The sequence below is a fragment of the Lolium rigidum genome, chromosome 4, assembly GCF_022539505.1.
Source record: "Lolium rigidum isolate FL_2022 chromosome 4, APGP_CSIRO_Lrig_0.1, whole genome shotgun sequence".
Taxonomy (NCBI): Eukaryota; Viridiplantae; Streptophyta; class Magnoliopsida; order Poales; family Poaceae; genus Lolium; species Lolium rigidum.
In genome coordinates this window covers 146,759,748-146,782,636 of record NC_061511.1, presented here as the reverse complement: position 1 = coordinate 146,782,636, position 22,889 = coordinate 146,759,748, and the positions used below count along the sequence as shown (strand labels likewise).

Here is a 22,889-nt window from a genome sequence, read left to right as displayed (position 1 = left end):
TCCCGGGATCGCCGGTGGGCCCTGGTCCCTCGGGCAATGGCCCGCAATGCTCTGGCACACGTCCTGACGGTCGCAAGGGCGTGCCACCTGACCTATACCTGGTCAGGAAGGTGTTGGATTGCTTCGATTAGCTTCCTGCATGGTAGACACATAAACATTAAATACGAGCCCGATCGGCTCTCAGGTTGCCCTGTGAATCGGCTCAAAGAGCCGATTGCCCCATGGTTCACGTTGGATTTGCGATGACATGGGGATCCTGCTTGATCAAAACAAAGTTAAAACAATCTACGACAGTTTAGGGTTTTCACCGCATAACCGGAACATCCTACACGTAGTTGAGCCTAGCAGATACGAAAGATGATAGAAAACTAGTCCTAAAAGAGGCCTAAAAACCAACATGAAGTCAATTCCCGGAACAATCCCTTCTAGGACTAGCAAACCACGCCTCACGCACTACCGGATCGTTCAACCCGTTTGCAAGGCCTAACCATGCGGATATCAAACTAATCCTTGAAGAACAAGGAACAACTATAACAGATTGGATCTACTAAATAAAGAACAGGCAAGATGCTGCCCTTACACCTAAAATAGATGTAAATACAGCTGGATATCGAGGGGCGGCACAACTAAGCAAGCATATTCAGAAAAGCATCAATGCAAGCCCCAAAACATCCACGATAAGGGTGTTACTCGCCATCAACAAGGCTTCAGTACGAGCAACACCAGATAACGAATAAATCGATACTGCCTAGATCGCAAGATGCGATCTAGGCAGCATGATGCTTACCCGGAAGAAACCCTCGAAACAAGGGGTGGCGATGCGCCTAGATTGTGTTTGTTGTGAACGTGGTCGTCCTCCTTTCTCAATAACCCTAGGTACATATTTATAGTCCGTGGACTTTCTAATTCGGGAATAGACCTAACCGTGTACGAGCTAAACTCTATCTCTTAATTCTAATCTACCATAATATACAGATACACGGGCAATCTAGCCCAAACTCTCGTACAAAGCCGCTTCAGAGACACACTTTATACGCAAGTCCTCTAAGCCCATCTCGATCACGGCCCATCTCTTGATCCGATTAAAATCTGGTGATAACACATTCCCTACTATGTTTCCCTACCAGTGTGTCATGTTCAGTTAGATTGGTTAAAAACCGAACACAGAACTAAACTTTTGGCTAACCGAATTGTTGGTTAATTAGAAAGTTGATATTATTTCGGTGCTTATTTCTTAGTATTACTCGAATTATTGAAAAACGGAACTGAATTTTTGGATAAAACCCATTGAGAGGCATGAGAAATATAGCACGATCTAAAAATATAACTCACCAACAAAAAACATGGTATCGATTAATAGCATTCAAAAATAACACCAGAAAATTACTCGGGGTTTCGGACTACACAAATGTGAGGTAATAAGGAAGGCAAGTGATGTGAATATGGTGATGGTGTTGTTGATGGAGACGGTGAAGGTTGTATTAAGGGATGATGCTCGTCGCGCTTATGATGTGCTCTGAAAAAACAGTCTAGGCGCCGACTCGATCTGGGAACGTGTACAACCCGGATACACTTGCCACAGCCGGTCACCCTCCCTCTGGCTATAAATATCTACTTCCCGCAACTACCGCCTGCTCTCCGTCTCCGCACCAACCAGCCTACCTCGCCCACCAAACCCTAGACAAACGCCTCCGATCCCTCTCCCCCGATCTCTTCTCTATAAAAGCCCAAGGATTTCGAATTCTTCCCGCGGATTCCCAGCCGCGCCCGAATCGGAGCCCTCCCATCGGGACCCTGCAGGGGCCGCTGATCTAGGCTGTGGCGGGGGGATCGATGGCGGCGGAGGCGGCGCTGGAGGGAAGCCAGCCGGTGGATCTGTCCCAGCACCCCTCCGGCATCGTCCCCACGCTCCAGTAAGTCCTGGATGCTGCCCCCCTCCCATCCCTGCTGAAAGATCCTCTCGCCGGGGGGATTTTCTTGGCGGCGCGCGCTTCTTTGACCGTACAGGTTGGGCGTGGACGAACGATGAGCGATGAGCTCAGTTCGATTCGACTCCGGGGGTTTGCCATCGCACTAGCGGGGAAGAAGGTCCATGACTTCATGATGCCTGCTCCAGTTACGCTGATGAGAACTAGTTACTACTCTCCGTGGAGTACTAAGAATCTAAGATACATTCTATTAAAAGAATGCATCAGCTGTAGCCGAGTTGGGATCGATCTTCTTCCCAGTGCGTTATCCCAATTGGATCTGGTTTAGGGGTTGTTCATGATGCTTGGGTTAATTGCGCTGACTAAAAGTACTTCTAGATTGAGTTGAGATTCATGCCTCAGCGTGAGTTAAATGCTCTGGAATGCATGAATGGAACCTACAATGCTAAGATACACGTACTTGAATTTGGAAGAAGAAAAAAGCATGCGCAATTTGTTATGCTCGGTATCAGTTTTAAAACGAGGTTCTGATTTAAATTTGCGCTTACTTGCTCCACGATCCGGCTAGCACGCTAGGTTATCACCTATGCGCAAACTTGGTCAATGCAGAGTGTTCAAATTCGCTATTGGTTTTATTTTGTTTCTGATATACTGGGTTTCGGGAGCAAATTGAGTTCCTTAATGTGTTTTTTTACTGCTGACGTTCTTGATGGGTTCTGCTTTCTGGTGGTGTTTGCTCTGATGACAGGAATATCGTGTCCACGGTCAACTTGGGCTGTGAATTGGACCTGAAAGCAATAGCTCTTCAGGCACGCAATGCAGAGTATAACCCCAAGGTGAAATCATTATCCTAACACATTCTTCGTGACCTTTGTTTCTCTTTGTGTCTCCTACTTTGTGAATGACCTGGTATAAGAGTTGGTAACTTTGTGCATGTGTTTTTTCGTGGAGCCGATAAACTAAATGCTCTGCCGAATTCATGCTTGTGGACTGATAAATTAGAGAACAGTTGTCACTAAATAGATTAAACAGCGTCTCATGCTTTTCTGACTCATGCAACTTTTTTCAGCAGCATATACTTTATGCTTTCTTTTGCTAACTGTCTATTTTAAACAGCGTTTTGCTGCAGTCATCATGCGTATAAGAGAACCAAAAACTACCGCATTGATATTTGCATCAGGAAAAATGGTAAAGCTTAACCTCTTGTACATCTGATGCAATATAAGTTACTTCTGTTGTTTGAATACTAAATGTCTCTGGAGCTGGTGATTGTACGTACATGGGTAGCTATTTATATGGTAATTATTTGTATGTTGAAATTTATTGCCAATTCCCCATGGACACGAAACGATTATATGTTCTGCCACATCTTTTCAATAGTATATGTCAGAATTAAATCTTTTTAATTAGTAAAAACGTACCCTCTAATTATCATCTTCAGTTGTTGGAAATAAAGCAAAGTTTTGTTGGGAATGGTTGGGATTAGATTGATACTTGAATTCAACTAAAATTTCTTGGGTATCCCATTCACTTTGATGGAAACCTACAAACGTGTTCTGATTCAGGGGTCTTTGTCAACACTTCGGTAAAAGGGGTTTCATAGTTGTATCAGTTACGTACTGTCTTAGTTCCTCCTAATTACACACTGACGCAAAGTATTTTCGGTGCTGCATTATCAGGTTTGCACAGGAGCAAAAAGTGAAGAGCAATCTAAACTTGCAGCTAGAAAGGTACTGTCTAGCTTTCTTTCCTCTTATACATATAAGAGGTACTTGCTTCGAGGTTTCTGAAACTGTAAATGCGTTCCTGTTTTCAGTATGCTCGTATAATCCAGAAGCTTAACTTTCCTGCAAAATTCAAGGTACCTATCCAATACTTTTGTAAATCGTGCATGTGTTCATGCCTTAATAAATTGATGTTTGCTGAATATTTGTTGACTGTAATCTCAGGAGTTCACGATACAGAATATCGTTGCGTCTTGTGATGTCAAATTCCCCATAAGGCTTGAGGGACTCGCATATTCTCACGGCGCCTTCGCAAGTGTAAGTTACAAAACTGAATTCTGTGCTTCTTGTTCACACTATTTTATCACGTACGTTATTTTCTATCTGTTTTGGAACTCATCCATTTCCTTGTTTTGGAACTGATATTTTATATGGTTGCTCAACAGTATGAGCCAGAGCTATTTCCTGGTCTGATCTATCGGATGAGGCAGCCGAAAATTGTCCTGCTAATTTTTGTTTCGGGCAAGATTGTTCTGACTGGAGCAAAGGTCGGTACTTGTTTTCTGTCGGTTTTCTCTATTACTCAATAATTTTGATAAACCTAACCTATTCCCTTTCTAGTTTCGAGAAGATACCTATACTGCCTTCGAGAACATATATCCTGTCGTCTCAGAGTTCCGAAAAGTGCAGCAATGATGGTATAATTCCTATGACTGTATGTTTTAATGGACAATGTTATGCTGGGAATAGAATAGGAAATATCTTTTTTCCATTGACAAGTTGGATACTTAAAGGTGGATTTGTCCTTTTTTGCTGCTCAAGTGCCTGTGGTATTTGTTCAGGAATTAATAGTACAGATTTTCGTCTTGGCAGGTGACTTTGGAAGTAAGCAGAATTGGAGATGTTGCTTGCGGCCTGGTCCAACCTCCAAGTGTACATATAACCTGGATTCTGGTGGAGCCTAAGTCCATCAGATTTGGAGTACCTGTTGTCGTAGTCGGCTCGGAGTCTTTTTGTTATGGATCATAGTTGAACATGTTAGGTCTATTATAGTATCGTTCATGGACAGTTGGTATCACCCGCAATGCTCTGTGGGAATCTAACGAGACCAAGAACATTTTGCTCCTGGATCTTAGTGTCTTTTCTGAATGCTTCTGATGATGAAAAGGCAACCTAGTGTATATGTACTTGACGTGTTACATCTTGTTAAAAGGACTTCTACCAATGTCAGGCAAAACTAATGGGTCAACTAGGAAAATGAAATTTGTGTTACCTATTTTTTGTTGTTGTTTTGTCGCTTCTTTGGTTGCAACCATTTTTCTTAACCTACGTTGGTGTCCCAGCCCTCTAAAAAATGGGCATTAACATCTGTTGAAGAATTGTGTAATGTGGCATCAGCACCATGATGTGTCCCTTTTCAACCATAATCAGCAGTGAAAACAATGGAGAAGTTATAAAACCAGGTAGAGCCAGAAAGCTAGAAAAGTCACACATGCTCAACAAAATGCATGACAGCAACGAACAGCATCATCAGCTTAACTTTTTTTTTTTGAGGAACGGGCAGTCATCCGATTAGATAGAAAGGAGTTTTAATTACAAAAGATCCGCATGCGGACCGAAAAACAAAGGACCAAAAAGGAAACCAAAAGCACTAGGCAGAACTCCCGTCCCCGGGATCCTGGGTGTGCGCGTACGCCCTCTGGGCAATGTCCTCCTTGACAAGAGCCGTCACGGCCGTCGGTTGCAATGCGGTGTTTTGAAACACCCGCCTATTCCTCTCCTTCCACACTCCCCACATGGAGTAGATGATCGCATCGCTCGCCTCTCGCTTCTTTTCCTTTGGGAGGTGGGAGATCGTCTCATCGCACCAGTCGTTAAGCGACCTCCCGCCTGGAGGCTGTGGGCCGAAGGTCCCATTCCAAGCGAAGATTTATTCCCTCGCGGTGGTCGAGAAATGACAGTCAAGGGTGAGGTGTTGCACCGTCTCTTGGTGGATATGGCACAACTTGCAGATCGGGTCATGTGGCCAACCTCGAAGCGCTAGATTATCGGCCGTGAGCACCTTGCCATGTAGAGCTAGCCACGCAAAGAATCTGCACTTGGCCTCGGCATGGCCCTTCCAGAACTTGGCCGAGCGGAAAGGAGCGCAAGATCCCGTGAACTGGTAGCGGTAAGCAGAAGCCGTCGTGTAAACGCCTGATTCCGTCCATCTCCAGCGAATCAAGTCCGGGTGTGGCTGCAGTACCACCCCCTGCATGATTGTCCAAAGCGCAATGAACTGCTGCAACTGCGCCATGGTCGCAATGCGCGCAAGAGACCTGATCCAATTTTACTGGTGGATCTCCTTTTGCACCGTTCTCCTCTTTCTAGTAGAGATGGCGAAGAGATCAGGAACTGGTGGCGCAGTGCACCGCCCGGGCTCCACTGATCAGGGAACTTCTTTTTTCATCTAAATTCTAAAACAAAAGGCTTCACTTCTTTTTGTCGACACATGACAGAAATGCATTGCATATGCAATTCACAGCATCAGCTTCACAACTTTTTCTTCAAGTTGTGTGTGTTGTCCTTCGGGAGAAAAGGAAGGGCAGTTCACACAAGTTTGGCATCTTTGCCTGCCCTGCCTTTTGCTTGCTTGTCATGAAAGGAAGGGAACCAGTACGAAAAATAGAATTAGGTTATGTACGTCCAACAGAGAAATAAATTGAAAGAATCTGCTAAAACAATATGTAAAATGCATTTAAGGTCAAGTGTTTGGGTGCCAACTTAGTCTCTCTCGACATCTAGCCTGCTAAAGTAAAGTGAGTAGGGGTAATGAATTGAGAAGCAAGAGGCATGCCCTTTAGGGCGTACCGGAGTGACCCGAATGGGCCAGCAAGAGTAAGCGATGTGGTTGATTTCTCTTGAACAAGAGAGGAGAACAGATTGACCGGCGGGTAGGTTAGGGAACGGAAGAAAAATAAAACGGAGAGAGGTCTGCCTTTGATCGTTTTCAAATAGTCTATGCTTGCCTTCCTTATCCATTTTGCCAACCAAAAGTATATTGAACTGCCTCGAAGGTTTATAGCCCGTACTCCCCTTATACATCTATAATAAGAAAGTAATATTCGCTAGCTCCAGTGTATGCGTTACAAGGCAACTAGCATTTTGTAATGGAAGTTCTTAAAAGAATGTTCTTGTTTTTCGTTGAAAAAACCAATGCCGACATCAAGATCGGTCTTTTTTTTTAACATGTTCGGGAGTAGAGCTGAAAAAGACATGAAGTTTCTATTTTAGACACCCACAAGCAAAAGCTAAAAAGATCAAGGTTTTCCACATAGGGAAGGAGAAACTGATAAGAAAAAGGAGCCGGGTTTCGAAAATAGTAATATCATCAAAGCAAGTTCAAGCGATAGTTAGTTGTTCCGGAAAGCAGGTAAATTGGTCTAGGCTTAGGAAATCGAAAAGATGCCATACACTCGCTCCTGTGAACGCACGCATGCATACCCTACCTCTATGACACACCTAAGAGACTGAGTCCAAGAAACTGATCTGGAGGGTCTTCAGATTGACGAAGTCACCACACATGTCTCGCTATCGATGAGTATGTCGCCTCCCACTAAAGAATCTTCCGACTTTATAAAACACATGCGATGCAGATCTCGCACGAGCGGGGGGCGGGATGGAGGCATGCTGCCTCCTCATGGTGGCCGAGCGGGAGAGGCTGCTTGAGCTCAACACTCAGCGCCAGGCCGAGGCAGTTACCCGCAAGGAAGCGTGGCTCGCCTTGAATGCGGAGGCCGAGATGACGATTGTGCACCGGCAGCAGCTACACGATGTAAGGGCAGAGCGGTGGGCGGGGATTCATATGTCAAAGAGGAAGAAGGCCGGACGGTGAGGCAGGCATATCAACGCACGGCCGAAGGTCAGTACACTAGTGTTATTACTTTTAAGTCAGTTTAGTTTAAATTCCACCTAAGTATGAAGACTTTCATCAAATTTCATTGAAATTTGTCTTGTTATTTTTATTTCATCGAATTTTGAATTTGCTTTGGGAGGCCAGCAGGAAAACATTGTCCCATAAAAATCGGCCTATCAATGTCTCGTATACGGCCAACAAAACAACTTTGCCGAATAAGGCAGGCGAGCGGAGATGCTCTCCTAAATGTATCTGTGCTCCCTGTAAATCTATCTTGAAGTGTCGCTAGTCACGACATATAGGGCATGTTTGATTGCTCGCAAAGTGGTTTCCCGGTTCCGGGTTGGATCCGCACGTTTTTTCGCTTCTCTGCTTCGCGTGATTATTAAAGCACCGTTGAGCATGTATGAGGAGGCACACTCAATTCGGGAGTTCTTGGCAAGCCAATCTCTTCTCGCTCTCGCAAGGGGAAATTTGCGCCGAGCTCGGGCGAGCGAGAGATGGCGGGAGCTCGGGCGCGTACGGGGAAAGCCCGAGGTTGAAATTCGCTCACTTCCCACCGAAACTTCGCCCCTATTTACACCGCCGCGCCTCACCGGAAAATCCCCCGCCACCATTTCCCCCTTTTGAGGTTTCCGTCCAGGGCATCTGCTCATGGCCAACAAGCAGGTAAGCGAATGCATCTTCTCCGCCTGGTGTAGCCCCTCCGTAGCAAGTCATCCTCCTCTTCTTCGCCGGCATGTCGACTTCTTCCGCCTCCTCGGATTGTCAGATCCACGTGAGTAACATAGAACCCTAGCTTAGATCTATTTTCCTAGGCTTGTTTTGCTTAGATCTGGCTAGTTTGCTTAAATTTGGAGGCTGTTAGTTCATGCTAGATCAGTAGTTTCTTTACGAAGCGTTTGGTAGTGGCATATCAACGTCTTCTGTCTGTGTTCGTTGCGAAGTGTGATCTTCATTGACATGTAGGCCACGCATAAGTGCAATAGTTGGTACGCGATTGCTTCTGCAACGTGTATGTGCTCTCCTTGTACCAGCTTTGAACTTATACATGCTGATATGTCCATTTTGCATCACTATTTTATATCATAATTTACTGTTATTCATTGATATATTTCATATTTAGAGATGATACTTATGTTATTTCATCTATTTTTCATGTTTCATGATTATTGGAGAATCGCGCACCGGAGTCAGGATTCTGCTGGAAAAAGCACCGTCAGAAGGCAATATTTCGGAAGATCAGCAATTGACGAAAATTACACGGAAAATCTTATTTTTCCAGAAGACGGAGACAGCCAGAAGGAGGAGCCGAGGAGGGCCGCCATGGCCCCCCCCATAGGCCGGCGCGGGCCCAGGCCTAGCCGCGCCGCCTTGTGGGGAGGGGGCCCACAGCCCCCCTCTGGCATCCTCTCCTTCGCGTACTTCTTCGTCCCGAAAACCTAAGCTCATGGGAATAATCGCGAAGAGATACAGCCGCCTCTGCGGGGCGGAAAACACCAGAGAGAAAAGAGCTCTCCGGCAGGCTGAAATCCGCCGGGGAAATTCCCTCCCGGAGGGGGAAATCGACGCCATCATCACCGTCATCGAGCTGGACATCATTGGGATCATCATCACCATCATCTCCATCATCATCACCGCCATCTCCACCGCTGCACCTCGTCACCGCTGTAACATCTAGGGTTGGATCTTGATTGTTTGATAGGGGAAACTCTCCCGGTATTGATTACTCCTTGTTATTGATGCTATTGAGTGAAACTATTGAACCAAGGTTTATGTTTATATTGTTATTCATCATCATATCACCTCTGATCATGTTCCATATGATGTCTCGTGAGTAGTTCGTTTAGTTCTTGAGGACATGGGTGAAGTCTAAATGTTAGTAGTGAACTATGTTGATTGATATTCAATGTTATGATATTTAAGTTGTGGTGTTATTCTTCTAGTGGTGTCATGGTGAACGTCGACTACATGATACTTCACCTTTATGGGCCTAAGGGAATACATCTTGTATTCGTTTGCTAATTGCGGGTTGCCGGAGTGACAGAAACCTAAACCCCCGTTGGTATATCGATGCAGGAGGGATAGCAGGATCTCAGAGTTTAAGGCTGTGGTTAGATTTATCTTAATTACTTTCTTGTATTTGCGGATGCTTGCAAGGGGTATAATCACAAGTATGTATTAGTCCTAGGAAGGGCGGTGCATTAGCATAGGTTCACCCACACAACACTTATCAAAACAATGAAGATTAATCAGCTATATGAAGCGAAAGCACTAGACTAAATTCCCGTGTATCCTCAAGAACGTTTGGTCATTATAAGTAAACAAACCGGCTTGTCCTTTGTGCTAAAAAGGATTGGGCCACTGATACGTCTCAAACGTATCTATAATTTCTTATGTTCCATGCTAGTTTTATGACTACCTACATGTTTTGTTCACACTTTATATCGTTTTGATGCGTTTTCCGGAACTAACCTATTAACGAGATGCCGAAGTGCCAGTTCCTGTTTTCTGCTGTTTTTGGTTTCAGAAATCCTAGTAAGGAAATATTCTCGGAATTGGACGAAATCAACGCCCAGCATCTTATAATTCCACGAAGCTTCCAGAACACCGGAGGGGGGCCAGAGGAGAGCCACAGGGCCACCAGACAGTAGGCCGGCGCGGCCCAAGGGGGGGGCGCCCCCTATTGTGTGGCGCCCCCGTAACCCTTCCGACTCCGCCTCTTCGCCTATAAGAAGCCCCCTGACCTAAATCTTCGATACGAAAAAAGCCACGGTACGAGAAACCTTCCAGAGCCGCCGCCATCGCGAAGCCAAGATCTGGGGATAGGAGTCTCTGTTCCGGCACGCCGCCGGGACGGGGAAGTGCCCCCGGAAGGCTTCTCCATCGACACCACCGCCATCTTCATCACCGTTGCTGTCTCCCACGAGGAGGGAGTAGTTCTCCATCGAGGCTAAGGGCTGTACCGGTAGCTATGTGGTTAATCTCTCTCCCATGTACTTCAATACAATGATCTCATGAGCTGCCTTACATGATTGAGATCCATATGATGAGCTTTGTAATCTAGATGTCGTTATGCTATTCAAGTGGATTTTACTTATGTGATCTCCGGAGACTCCTTGTCCCACGTGTGTAAAGGTGACGAGTGTGTGCACCGTGTGGGTCTCTTAGGCTATATTTCACGGAATACTTGTTCACCGAGTTATGATTTGAGTTGGATGTCTCTATGAAATTGTGGTGTGTTAGTACCTCCTATGAATGCTCAAAGTGACAGCGTGGGGTGTTCATTAGTACTTGGGAATACATCTTTAAGGTTTGCCTACATGATGAATTAGAGTTCGTTATCTTGCCAGAGAGTAATTCGGAATAGCATAGTGAAGTGCTTATTTATATCCCATTATGATTGCAATGTTGAGAGTGTCCACTAGTGAAAGTATGATCCCTAGGCCTTGTTTCCAAGCACTGAAACTCCGTTTACTTACTGTTCTGTTGCATGTTTACTCGCTGCCATATTTTATTCAGATTGCTATTACCACTCATACACATCCATACTACTTGTATTTCACTATCTCTTCGCCGAACTAGTGCACCTATACATCTGACAAGTATATTAGGTGTGTTGGGGACACAAGAGACTTCTTGTATCGTGATTGCAGGGTTGCTTGAGAGGGATATCTTTGACCTCTTCGTCCCTGAGTTCGATAAACCTTGGGTGATCCACTTAAGGGAAACTTGCTGCTGTTCTACAAACCTCTGCTCTTGGAGGCCCAACAATGTCTACCAGAATAGAAGCACACGTAGACATCAAGCACTTTTCTGGCGCCGTTGCCGGGGAGGAAAGGTAAAAGCCACTCATACTCCGGTCCTAGGTAACTAAGTACTTTTCTGTTGCCGTTGTGTGTGTGCTCGAAGCTATTTCCTTTAGATCCTGCAATTGCATCTTTTTGTTTCTTGTTAAACACTAGTAAGGCATAATGGAAAACATCTCGTGAGCTTTTTAAACTATTTCCTGAGTCAAGACATGAATGGTTTAATGCGAAAATTTAAAAACCTATGGAACCTTATTTGCATGCTAGTAGTAATATTAGTATGAACGCTTTGAACACCATTGTTGCTAATGATATGGAAAATTCAAAGCTTGGGGAAGCTGGTTTTGATGAGCATGACATTTTTAGTCCCCCAAGCATTGAGGAGAAAATTTTCTTTGATGATACTTTGCCTCCTATTTATGATGATTATAATGATAGTGGTCTTCTGGTGCCGCCTACTATGGAGGATAAGTTTAATTATGATTACAATATGCCTCCTATATTTGATGATGAGAATAATAATGATAGCTACTTTGTTGAATTTGCTCCCACTACAACTAATAAAATTGATTATGCTTATGTGGAGAGTAATGATACTTTTATGCATGTGAATAAGAATGCTTTATGTGATACTTATATTGTTGAGTTTGTTCATGATGCCTCTGAAAGTTATTATGAGAGAGGAAAATATGGTTGTAGAAATTTTCAAGTTACTAAAACACCTCTCTATATGCTGAAATTTTTGAAGTTACACTCGGTTTTATCTTCCTATGCTTGTTACTTTGCTCTTCATGAACTTGTTTATTTACAAGATTCCTATGCATAGGAAGCATGTTAGACTTAAATGTGTTTTGAATTTGCTTTTTGATGCTCTCTTTTGCTTCAACTCTTATTTCTTGGGAGTGCATCATTGAAATTACTGAGCCCATCTTAATGGCTATAAAGAAAGCACTTCTTGGGAGATAACCCATGTGTTTATTTTACTACAGCAATTTTTGTTTTATATTTGAGTCTTGGAAGTTTTTACTACTGTAGCAACCTCTCCTTATCTTATTTTATTGCATTGTGGTGCCAAGTAAAGTCTTTGATAGCAAGGTTCATACTAGATTTGGATTACTGCGCAGAAACAGATTTCTATCTGTCATGAATTTGGGCAGGATTCTCTGTAGGTAACTCAGAAAAATCTGCCAATTTACGTGCGTGATCCTCAGATATGTGCGCAACTTTCATTAAATTTGAGCATTTTCATCTGAGCAAGTCCAGTGCCTCTAAAAAATTCCTCTTTACTGATCGTTCGTTTTGACAGATTCTGCCTTTTATTTCGCATTGCCTCTTTTGCTCTGTGTTGGATGGATTTCTTTGTTCCATTGACTTCCAGTAGCTTTGTGCAATGTCCGGAAGTGTTAAGAATGATTGTGTCACCTCTGAACATGTGAAATTTTTGATTATGCACTAACCCTCTAATGAGTTTGTTTCGAGTTTGGTGTGGAGGAAGTTTTCAAGGGTCAAGAGAGGAGGATGATATACTATGATCAAGAAGAGTGAAGAGTCTAAGCTTGGGGATGCCCCGGTGGTTCATCCCTGCATATTTCAAGAAGACTCAAGCATCTAAGCTTGGGGATGCCCAAGGCATCCCCTTCTTCATCGACAACTTATCGAGTTTCTTCTCTTGAAACTATATTTTTATTCGGTCACATCTTATGTACTTTACTTGGAGCGTCTGTTTGTTTTTGTTTTGTTTGAATAAATTCATGCTTGTGTGGGAGAGAGACACGCTCCGCTGTTGCGTATGAACACATGCGTTCTTAGCTTTACTCTTAATGTTCATGGCGAAGGTTGAAACTTCTTCGTTCATTGTTATATGGTTGGAAACAGAAAATGCTGCATGTGGTAATTGGTATAATGTCTTGAATAATTTGATACTTGGCAATTGTTGTGCTCATATAGATCATGTTTAAGCTCTTGCATCATGTACCTTGCACTTATTAATGAAGAACTACATAGAGCTTGTTAAAATTTGGTTTGCATGATTTGTCTCTCTAAGTCTAGATATTTTCTGGTTAAGGTGTTTGAACAACAAGGAAGACGATGTAAAGTCTTATAATGCTTACAATATGGTGATATGTGAGTCTTGCTGCACCGTTTTATACTTGAGTTTGCTTCAAACAACCTTACTAGCCTAAGCCTTGTATTGAGAGGAATTCTTCTCGTGCATCCAAAATCCTTGAGCCAAAAACTATGCCATTTGTGTCCACCATACCTACCTACCACATGGTATTTTTCTGCCATTCCAAGCAAATACTTCATGTGCTACCTTTAAACAATTCAAAAGCTATTATCTCTTATTTGTGACAATGTTTTATAGCTCATGAGGAAGTATGTGGTGTTTTATCTTTCGATCTTGTCATTTACTTTTGACAGACTTTCACCAATGGACTAGTGGCATATCCGCTTATCCAATAATTTTGCAAAAAGAGCTGGCAATGGGGTTCCCAGCCCCAATTAATTAACTTGCATTAATAATTCTCTTCACATGCTTTGCCCTGATCTATCAGTAAGCAACTTAATTTTGAAAATAGACACTCCTTCATGGTATGCGATTGTTGGAAGGCACCCGAGGATTCGGTTAGCCATGGTTTGTGAAAGCAAAAGGTTGGAAGGAGTGTGATAACCCACAAGTATAGGGGATCGCAGCAGTCTTCGCGGGTAGTAAAACACAATTTATTGATTCGACACAAGGGGAGACAAAGAATACTTGAAAGCCTTAACAACGGAGTTGTCAATTCAGCTGCACTGGAAACAGACTTGCTCGCAAGAGTTTATCGAGTAGTACAGCTTTATAGCAGATAGCGATAGTGAAATAACAAAGACGAGAGTAACAGAGACAGCAGTAGTGAATATAGTAAACAGCAGGATTAAAATACCGTAGGCACGGGGACGGATAACGGGCGTTGCATGGATGAGAGAAACTCATGTAACAATCAAGCGAGGCATTTGCAGATAATAATAAAATGGTGTCTAAGTACAAAGCAATCAATAGGCATGTGTTCCAATTATAGTCGTACGTGCTCGCAATGAGAAACTTGCACAACATCTTTTGTCCTACCAGCCGGTGGCAGCCGGGCCTCAAGGGAATCTATCGGATATTAAGGTACTCCTTTTAATAGAGTACCGGAGCAAAGCATTAACACTCGTGAACACATGTGATCCTCACATCACTACCATCCCCTCCGGTTGTCCCGATTTCGTCACTTCGGGGCCATTGGTTCCGGACAACGACATGTGTATACAACTTGCGGTAAGACCATAAACAATGAATATCATGATGAAACAATAACATGTTCAGATCTGAGATCATGACACTCGGGCCCTAGTGACAAGCATTAAGCATAACAAGTTGCAACAATATCATCAAAGTACCAATTACGTACACTAGGCACTATGCCCTAACAATCTTACACTATTACATGACCAATCTCATCCAATCCCTACCATCCCCTTCAGCCTACAGCGGGGGAATTACTCACACATGGATGGGGGAAACATGGCTGGTTGATGTAGAGGCGTCGGTGGTGATGGCGGCGATGATCTCCTCCAATTCCCCGTCCCGGCGGAGTGCCAGAACGGAGACTTCTGGCTCCTGAGATGGAGTTTCGCGATGTGGCGGCGTTCTGGAGGGTTTCTGGCGACTTCGACTTCTCCCCGTGCGTTTTTAGGTCGAGGGCGATAAGTAGTCCGAAGGAGGGCATCGGGGGCCAGCCGAGGGGGCCACACGCTAGGGCCGTGCGCCCCCCTCCTGGGCCGCGCCGCCCTAGGGTGTGGGGCCCTCGGGCCTCCACCTGACTTGCCCTTCTGGCTCCGTGAGTTTTCTGGGAAAATAGGGCCTTCTGTCAAAATCCCGAGGTTTTTCCTCGAAAGTTGGATTTCCGCACAAAAACGAGACACCGTAACAGCTTCCGCTGAAAACAGCGTTAGTCCGTGTTAGTTGCATCCAAAATATACAAATTAGAGGCAAAACAATAGCAAAAGTGTTCGGGAAAGTGGATACGTTTTGGACGTATCAACTCCCCCAAGCTTAGCTTATTGCTTGTCCTCAAGCAATTCGGTTAACAACCGAGCGATAAAAGAACTTTCACGAACACATTTGTTCATATGATGTAAATATTCTCATGCTATGGCTAACACTTAGGCAGTTCATAATAAGATACATGCAAATAAGATCATCTAATAGCTATGTCAATCATGGAAAGGTACCAACAATTAATAGTAAGCATCATGAATCATGTATATAAGCAGGATTGCAATGTTCATAAATGAGTATGATAGAGTGGTATCTCGCTTGCCCATATTTGATCAACGAAACATAAATGCTCGTGCACCTCTCGAAGTTCATAGAAAGACTAGAAATAGTGATTGTCAAAGATAAAAGCATCAAAGTTATACCATAATCAATCATATTTTGAGACAAGCATATTATACTAAGAATGACAGCTTGTGCTCTCAAGAAAGTGCTCAAAGAAAGGATGGAGACACAACATAAAAGTAAAAGATTGACCCTTCGCAGAGGGAAGCAGTGGATTAACATGCGCTAGAGCTTTTCATTTGTAAAACAGAGTAAAATTATTTTGAGAGGTGTTTGTTGTTGTCAACGAATGGTAATGGGTACACCAACTACCTCGCCAACCGGACTTCCAAGAGCGGCTCCCATGAAGGACGTTATCTCTACCAGCAAGGTAGATCATCCCTCTTCTCTTTTGTTTACACACGTATTTTAGTTTTATTATGGGTGACACTCCCCCCAACGTTTGCTTACACAAGCCATGGCTAACCGAATCCTCGGGTGCCTTCCATCAATCACATACCATGGAGGAGTGTCTATTTGCAAAATTAAGTTGCTTACTGATGAATCAGAGCAAAACATGTGAAGAGAATTATTAATGAAGTTGATTAATTGGGGCTGGGAACCCCGTTGCCAGCTCTTTTTGCAAAATTATTGGATAAGCGGGTGTGCCACTAGTCCATATGAAAATCCGTCAAGAGTAAATGACAAGGTTGAAAGTTAAACACCACATACTTCTTCATGAGCTATGAAACGTTAACACAAATTGAGAAACATTTTGAAGGTTTTAAAGGTAGCACATGAGAATTTACTTGGAATGGTTTGAAATGCCATGCATAGGTATTTATGGTGGACACTCTGGAATAACTTGGTTTTCATGTGTTTGGAGGCACGAGCAGCGTTCCCGCTCAGTACAAGTGAAGGCTAGCAAAAGACTAGGGAGCGACAAATCAAGAGAGCAAGAATCGTCATAATCATGCTTGCGGCAAAATAAATTAACCGAGGCATAAAAGTGATACCGAACTCGAAGCAATGTAAATCATTGAGGATTAATTGACTCTTGTTCAGTCATATGCATGCGTGAGCATGTGCCAAGTTAATTCAAACGAATTATTCGGAGGAGGATACCACAATATCATACCTATCTATGAATAAAACAATGCAAGCAAACATCCATGACATGCTACTCATATTAATAAATTGGAGCTTAACATGAGAGATCATGAACTACTAGACTTCTTAAATGACATATACCTCACATGAACCAACCAAGCATGCTCACATGGATGAGTATATATAAAAAAAATGAAAATAAATAGAGTTCATACCAGCCTCTCACCACAATCAGATTGTTGTAGATCGTCATTATTGCCTTTTCACTTGTGTAGCTTGGATAATATGAAATGAAAACCACGCTCCAGCCACCGAAGACCATTGAACTCATAAAGAACTTTACAAAACCAAAGAAGAACAGCAAATATTTTTGGTGTTTTCGAATTTGGAAACAAGAACAAAAGGAAACAAGCAAACAAAGCAAAATCTTTTTGGGTTTTCTTATAGCAAACTAGCAATAGCAAATAAAGCAGAACAAATGCAAGAAACTAAAGTAAACAAGTGGTGAAGAGAAACAACAGAAATATTTTTGGTCTTTTTGTGTTTTAGGAAAGAAACAAAGCAAGAACAAGAAAATAAAAACTAAAAGAAACACATAAAAGCAGGATGGCAGAAATCTGCCAAAATTTGACAGCAGTACAGAAATCGATTTTTACAAAAATCTTACGTTGCTCAGCTCGAAAAGTGTTCAACTAATGAAAGTTAGATAACAACCTGGGGAACCTGCACAAAAATTGGCAGCTCAAAATAACGTTCTGGATGTGCGCACGAATTTTTTTAGTAACAGTCCAGAATCTGTTTTCAGGCAGCACCTCCCCAAATATCATCTTCCTCTCATTAGAAAACCACTCAAAGAAACTAAACAAGTATGTACAAGTATCCAGCAACCATAATATGCAAAGAATGAGTGATGCCGGTATACCTCCCCCCAAGCTTAGGCTTTTGGCCTAAGTGGAGATCAACCCCATCGAGGGTCTGGGTTCCATGCCGGTGGATCATACATGGCGTAGTCATAATAAAGTCCCGATGCAGAAGAAAAGCGTGGAGGCTCCTCATGCCCAGCTTGTGGATGCGAAGAACTTGCTGCATCTGATGACGAGTCGAGGTGTTCCTCGACCTCATCCGTGTTGTCTCTCGCACGATGGCCATCTCTCTCTATGTATGCCTTCAGTTCACCTTCCGTGATTGACCAATCCTCCCTGGAATCAAGGTTAAACAGAGCAGGTGCAGGCAATCCTACTAATTTTTCAGTTTTCTTAGTTATTGTCCAAGATTTCTTATAAAATGTTATTCTGTAAGACAGAGTTGCTCAAATTAGACGAATCGAAACAAATTCATGCTTAATCATGGAGACTATGTCAAGTTTCTCTATGGGGAGTTGAATATCAAGATGGTGAGGTTCTACATTATGCATAGCTAATAAGCGAGAGGCGATGAGACCTCCACAAATTCCTCCCTTCTCACGGTTAGTAGCAAGTCCGTTGGCTATCAAAGCACCCAGGTTATAAGTCCTATTACCTTGTAATGAAGCAGCTAGAAAGGCTAGATCCTGGATAGATATTTTACTTCCATTCTTTCTTGCTAGAACGCACTTGGTAATGAAATAAGCAAAGTAACGAATAGCTGGGAAATGAATGCTACTGATTTTACCACCATCCTCTGAGAAGCTTCTTCCATGACAAATCATCTTGAAGAGGTCCAAGAACTCTTGCGGTGATCCCTTTATCTTCTCGCATGATCCCCATTGCGGCACTCTGATTGCTGCACAAAAATCATTGAATGGCAAGTTGACATTTTTATTATAAATTTTGTACTGAACCATGGGGTTAGATCGTGACCAATTGAATTTAAAATCTTGCACTACTGACATAGTCAGTTTTGCATATTGGCATGGTTCACCATCAACAAAATCGTCCAATCCTGCACGAGAGATTAGAGTTTGAACATCTTGTAAAATCCCCGCACTTCTCATAAAATCCACGCATGGGTAATAAGCGGGTATACTCCTTCTTCTCGGTGAACTCTCATGACCTGTTGCACCTCTAATTCTTGTTGGTTGAGTTGGTGCCTACTCCCTTCCATTTTCTGAAATTTTTCAACAAACAATATAAAACTTGATTCGGTGACATATAATTGAGGGAAACTACCATAGGAACTTGCTAGAGTACTAATCATGCATCAAAACTAGTTTCTACCACTTAGAACAAGCATGCAAGCTCACTAAATATGTTACCTACAGCAGCAAAATATGCAAGATATACTCCACCAAACAAAATTCTACTTGGATAATCGAAGGAGTCACATACCGAAAAGCAAATGTGCCAAATTTCGACAGTAAATCTGGGCTGAGCAAAGAGATCGAGAAATCTGGAGTTCTTGAGCAAAAACACGAGTGAGAGGAAGCTGGTGTCGATTTTTTCGGGAGAGAGAAGAGTGTGAGAGGAAGAGATGCTAAAGTGGGGTAAAGGGGGCCCACACACCAGGGTGGCACGCCCCCTTGCCGGCCGCGCCAGCCCGTGGGGTGCCACCCGGGGTGCCCCGCTGGTCATCCCCAGGTGCTCCCAGGTGCCTCGTCGAAAAATAGGACCAACGGTATAATTTTAGTGAATTTTCGAAAACTTTGAAAAATGCACATTTTTGGGTATTAAGTTTATTATTACTGGCCAGGAATTTTTTTGAAATCTCTAAATAACTAAGGAACTTTGCAAAATAAAAGTGCTACAGCAACTAGAGCAAGTGGAGGAAGAAAGAGATGTTGTTTACCTTCTCTATGCATATAAAAAGTATTTGTTAACAAGGTTGATCAAGTCTTGCCACCAAATAAATTTTACATAGCATAAGAAGAAATAAACCTCAAATCAATCATGTTACCTTGAATTGTATTGATATGGATCCAATCACAAGAGTTTGATATTCTTCTTTAGGCTCATATATAGGACAATCAATAGTTCCAACTTTGATAGTTCTCACATTAGAAATTGTATTAACTCCACATGCTTTTTCAATTCTCTTGGGGAAATAGACAGTATGCTCCCTATCATCAACATTGAAAGTAACCTTTCCTTTATTGCAATCAATAACAGCCCCTGCGGTGTTAAGAAAAGGTCTCCCAAGAATAATAGACATATTATCATCTTCAGGCATTTCCAACACAACAAAATCACTTAATATCAAGCAGTTATTAGTAACTTGAACAGGAACATCCTCACATATACCAACAGGAATAGCAGTAGATTTATTAGCCATTTGCAAAGATATATCAGTCGGTATCAACTTATCTAAATAAAGTCTCTTATAAAGAGAAAAAGGCATAACGCTAACACTCGCTCCCAAATCACATAGAGCAGTTCTAACATAATTATTCTTAATTGAACAAGGAATAGTTGGAATACCTGGGTCGCCAAGCTTCTTTGGAACCTTACCATTGAAAGAGTAATTAGCAAGCATAGTGGAAATCTCCTCATTAGGAATTTTCCTTTTGTTAGTGACAATATCTTTCATATACTTTGAATAAGGAGGCAATTTAATAGCATCAGTCAAAGGGATTTGCAAGAATAAAGGTTTCATCCAATCACAAAATTTATTATAGTGTTCTTCTTCCTTTGATTTTAGTTTCTTAGCAGGAAAAGGCATTTGCTTTTGAACCCAAGGTTCTCTTTCATTACCATGTTTCTCAGCAATAAAATCTTCTTTAGTGTACTTTTTATTTTTAGCATGCTTTTCGGGTTCTTCTTCAACCTCTTCTTTATCAGAAGCATCCTTCTTATCATTATCTTTATCATGTTCATTACCACTTTCAGCTTCAAGCATCAGAAATAGAAATACTATTAGGATCATTAACAGGTTCAGAGGATTCTACAACATTTTTATGTTTCTTTTTCTTTTTCTTTGATGGAGCACTAGTTTTAGTTTGTTGAGAATCTTGTTCAACTCTTTTGGGATGCCCTTCGGGATATAGAGGATCCTGGGTAGAAACACCACCTCTAGTTGTTACTTCATAAGCATGTTCTTCTTTAGAATTATTTCCCAACAAATCATTTTGCACTTTGGTGAGTTGATCAATTTGAGTTTGAACCATATGAAAATGTTTAACAAGAATCTTAACATCATTGGAGGTTCTCTCTACAATATCATGCAATTCACTAATAGCTCGAGAATTTTCCATTAGATGATTCTCTACTCTCATATTGAAATTTTCTTGCTTAACAATATAATTATCAAACCCATCTAAGCATTGCGCAGGAGGTTTTGAATACGGAATATCTTCCCTAGTAAAGCGCTGAAGGGAATTTACCTCAATCATGGATGCAGGGGGAATTATCTCACATATATCTTCTATGGGAGGTAGATTCTTCACATCTTCAGATTTAATACCTTTCTCCTTGAGAGACTTCTTGGCTTCTCTCATATCTTCATCATTTAATTTAATCATACCCCTCTTCTTCAATATTGGTGTCGGGGTTGGTTCAGGCGTAGTCCAATCATCATGATTCCGGCCTATTTTAGCCAATAATTCTTCAGCTTCGTCTGGAGTTCTTTTCCTGAAAACACAACCAAGCACAACTATCCAAATATGCCCTAGACTCAATGGTTAGTCCACTATAAAATATATCAAGTAAATCATTCTTTTCTAAATCATGTCTAGGTCGAGCTCGATAAGAGAACAAAATCTTGCCCAAGCCTCGAGCAATTTCTCTTCATCTCCCTGGTCAAATCTATAAATTCTCTGTAAAGCAACATGTTGAGCACTAGCAGGAAAGTATTTTCAAAAGAAAACATCACGCAAATCAGTTGGACTTTTAATAGAACCAGGAGGCAAATTATTATACCAAGTTTTAGCATCATCCTTTAATGAGAAAGGAAAAAATTTAGCGACAAAATAAGTACGCATCTTGATATCATCAGAAAACAAACTACTCATAGAAGAAAGTTCAATCATGTGTTCTACAACACTTTCTTTTTCAGTACCACAAAAGGGTGCTTTCTCTACAATAGCTATATGAGATAGATCAAGAGAAAAATCATAATCTTTATCCTTAATGCATATAGGAGATGTGGCAAATTTAGGATCAGGAGATAACTTATGTCTAAAAGTATATTGTGTGAGAAACTTTTTAATTTTACTTGCATCAGCAGTAGCATTGCATCTATTAATAAGATCATCATTAAGCTCCACATAATCTTCATCAGGATCATCACTAGAATAATCAAGTTCAGGTGAATTAACAGGTGTAGTAGCATTAGGAGTTTCAGTATTTTCAATTTGTATAGACCTAGCAATTGTAGCATCTAGAAAAGATCCCAATGAACCACTATCATCAAGCACAAGCAGAAACATTATCAATATCATAAGAGTTTTCAGATTCGAGCGAAGTACCAAGCATGTGAAGCATGTGGCGGTGAAACAAGTTTATCAATCACGGATGGTGAATCAAGAGCAGCAGAGGTACTCGCAGTTGTACCTTTTCTTGTAGTGGATGGTAATATGGCGACTTTAGGATCGCGAGGTTTACCCATGATGGAGAATTTGCAGCGAACAATATCAATCCAAGTGAACTTCCAAATAAAGCTATGCTCCCGGCAACGGCGCCGTAAAACAGTCTTGATAACCCACAAGTATAGGGGATCGCAGCAGTCTTCGCGGGTAGTAAAACCCAATTTATTGATTCGACACAAGGGGAGACAAAGAATACTTGAAAGACTTAACAACGGAGTTGTCAATTCAGCTGCACCTGGAAACAGACTTGCTCGCAAGAGTTTATCAGTAGTGACAGCTTTATAGCAGTAGCGAGTAGTGAAATAACAAGCAGCAGAGTAACAGAGACAGCAAGAGTGAATATAGTAAACAGCAGGATTAAAATACCGTAGGCACGGGGACGGATAACGGGCGTTGCATGGATGAGAGAAACTTATGTAACAATCAAGCGTGGCATTTGCAGATAATAATAAAACGGTGTCTAAGTACAAAGCAATCAATAGGCATGTGTTCCAATTATAGCCGTACGTGCTCGCAATGAGAAACTTGCACAACATCTTTTGTCCTACCAGCCGGTGGCAGCCGGGCCTCAAGGGAATCTACCG

General features: G+C 42.2%; 1 protein-coding gene across 2 annotated transcripts; it reads left to right on the top strand.

Moving 5' to 3' along the window:
* The first annotated feature begins 1,657 nt into the window (after positions 1-1,657).
* Positions 1,658-4,884, top strand: LOC124708544 (TATA-box-binding protein 2-like). Of its 2 annotated transcripts, XM_047240224.1 has the most exons (9): positions 1,658-1,913; positions 2,677-2,764; positions 3,045-3,116; positions 3,608-3,658; positions 3,745-3,789; positions 3,878-3,970; positions 4,099-4,200; positions 4,274-4,350; positions 4,526-4,884. In XM_047240224.1, the coding sequence occupies exons 1-8, from the start codon at positions 1,834-1,836 to the stop codon at positions 4,346-4,348; spliced, it is 606 nt and encodes a 201-aa protein (XP_047096180.1). In that variant the 5' UTR covers positions 1,658-1,833; the 3' UTR covers positions 4,349-4,350; positions 4,526-4,884. The 2 variants fall into 2 exon arrangements, with proteins under 2 accessions (XP_047096180.1, XP_047096181.1); XM_047240225.1 differs by lacking the exon at positions 3,045-3,116.
* The last annotated feature ends 18,005 nt before the right edge of the window (positions 4,885-22,889 follow it).

Bases quoted from the DNA above. Each gene is read 5' to 3' on its own strand.
- LOC124708544 (XM_047240224.1), top strand. From the start codon at position 1,834: ATGGCGGCGGAGGCGGCGCTGGAGGGAAGCCAGCCGGTGGATCTGTCC. The intron at 3,117-3,607 runs GTAAAGCTTAAC...CTGCATTATCAG, and splicing joins TATTTGCATCAGGAAAAATG to GTTTGCACAGGAGCAAAAAG. The intron at 3,659-3,744 runs GTACTGTCTAGC...TCCTGTTTTCAG, and splicing joins CTAAACTTGCAGCTAGAAAG to TATGCTCGTATAATCCAGAA.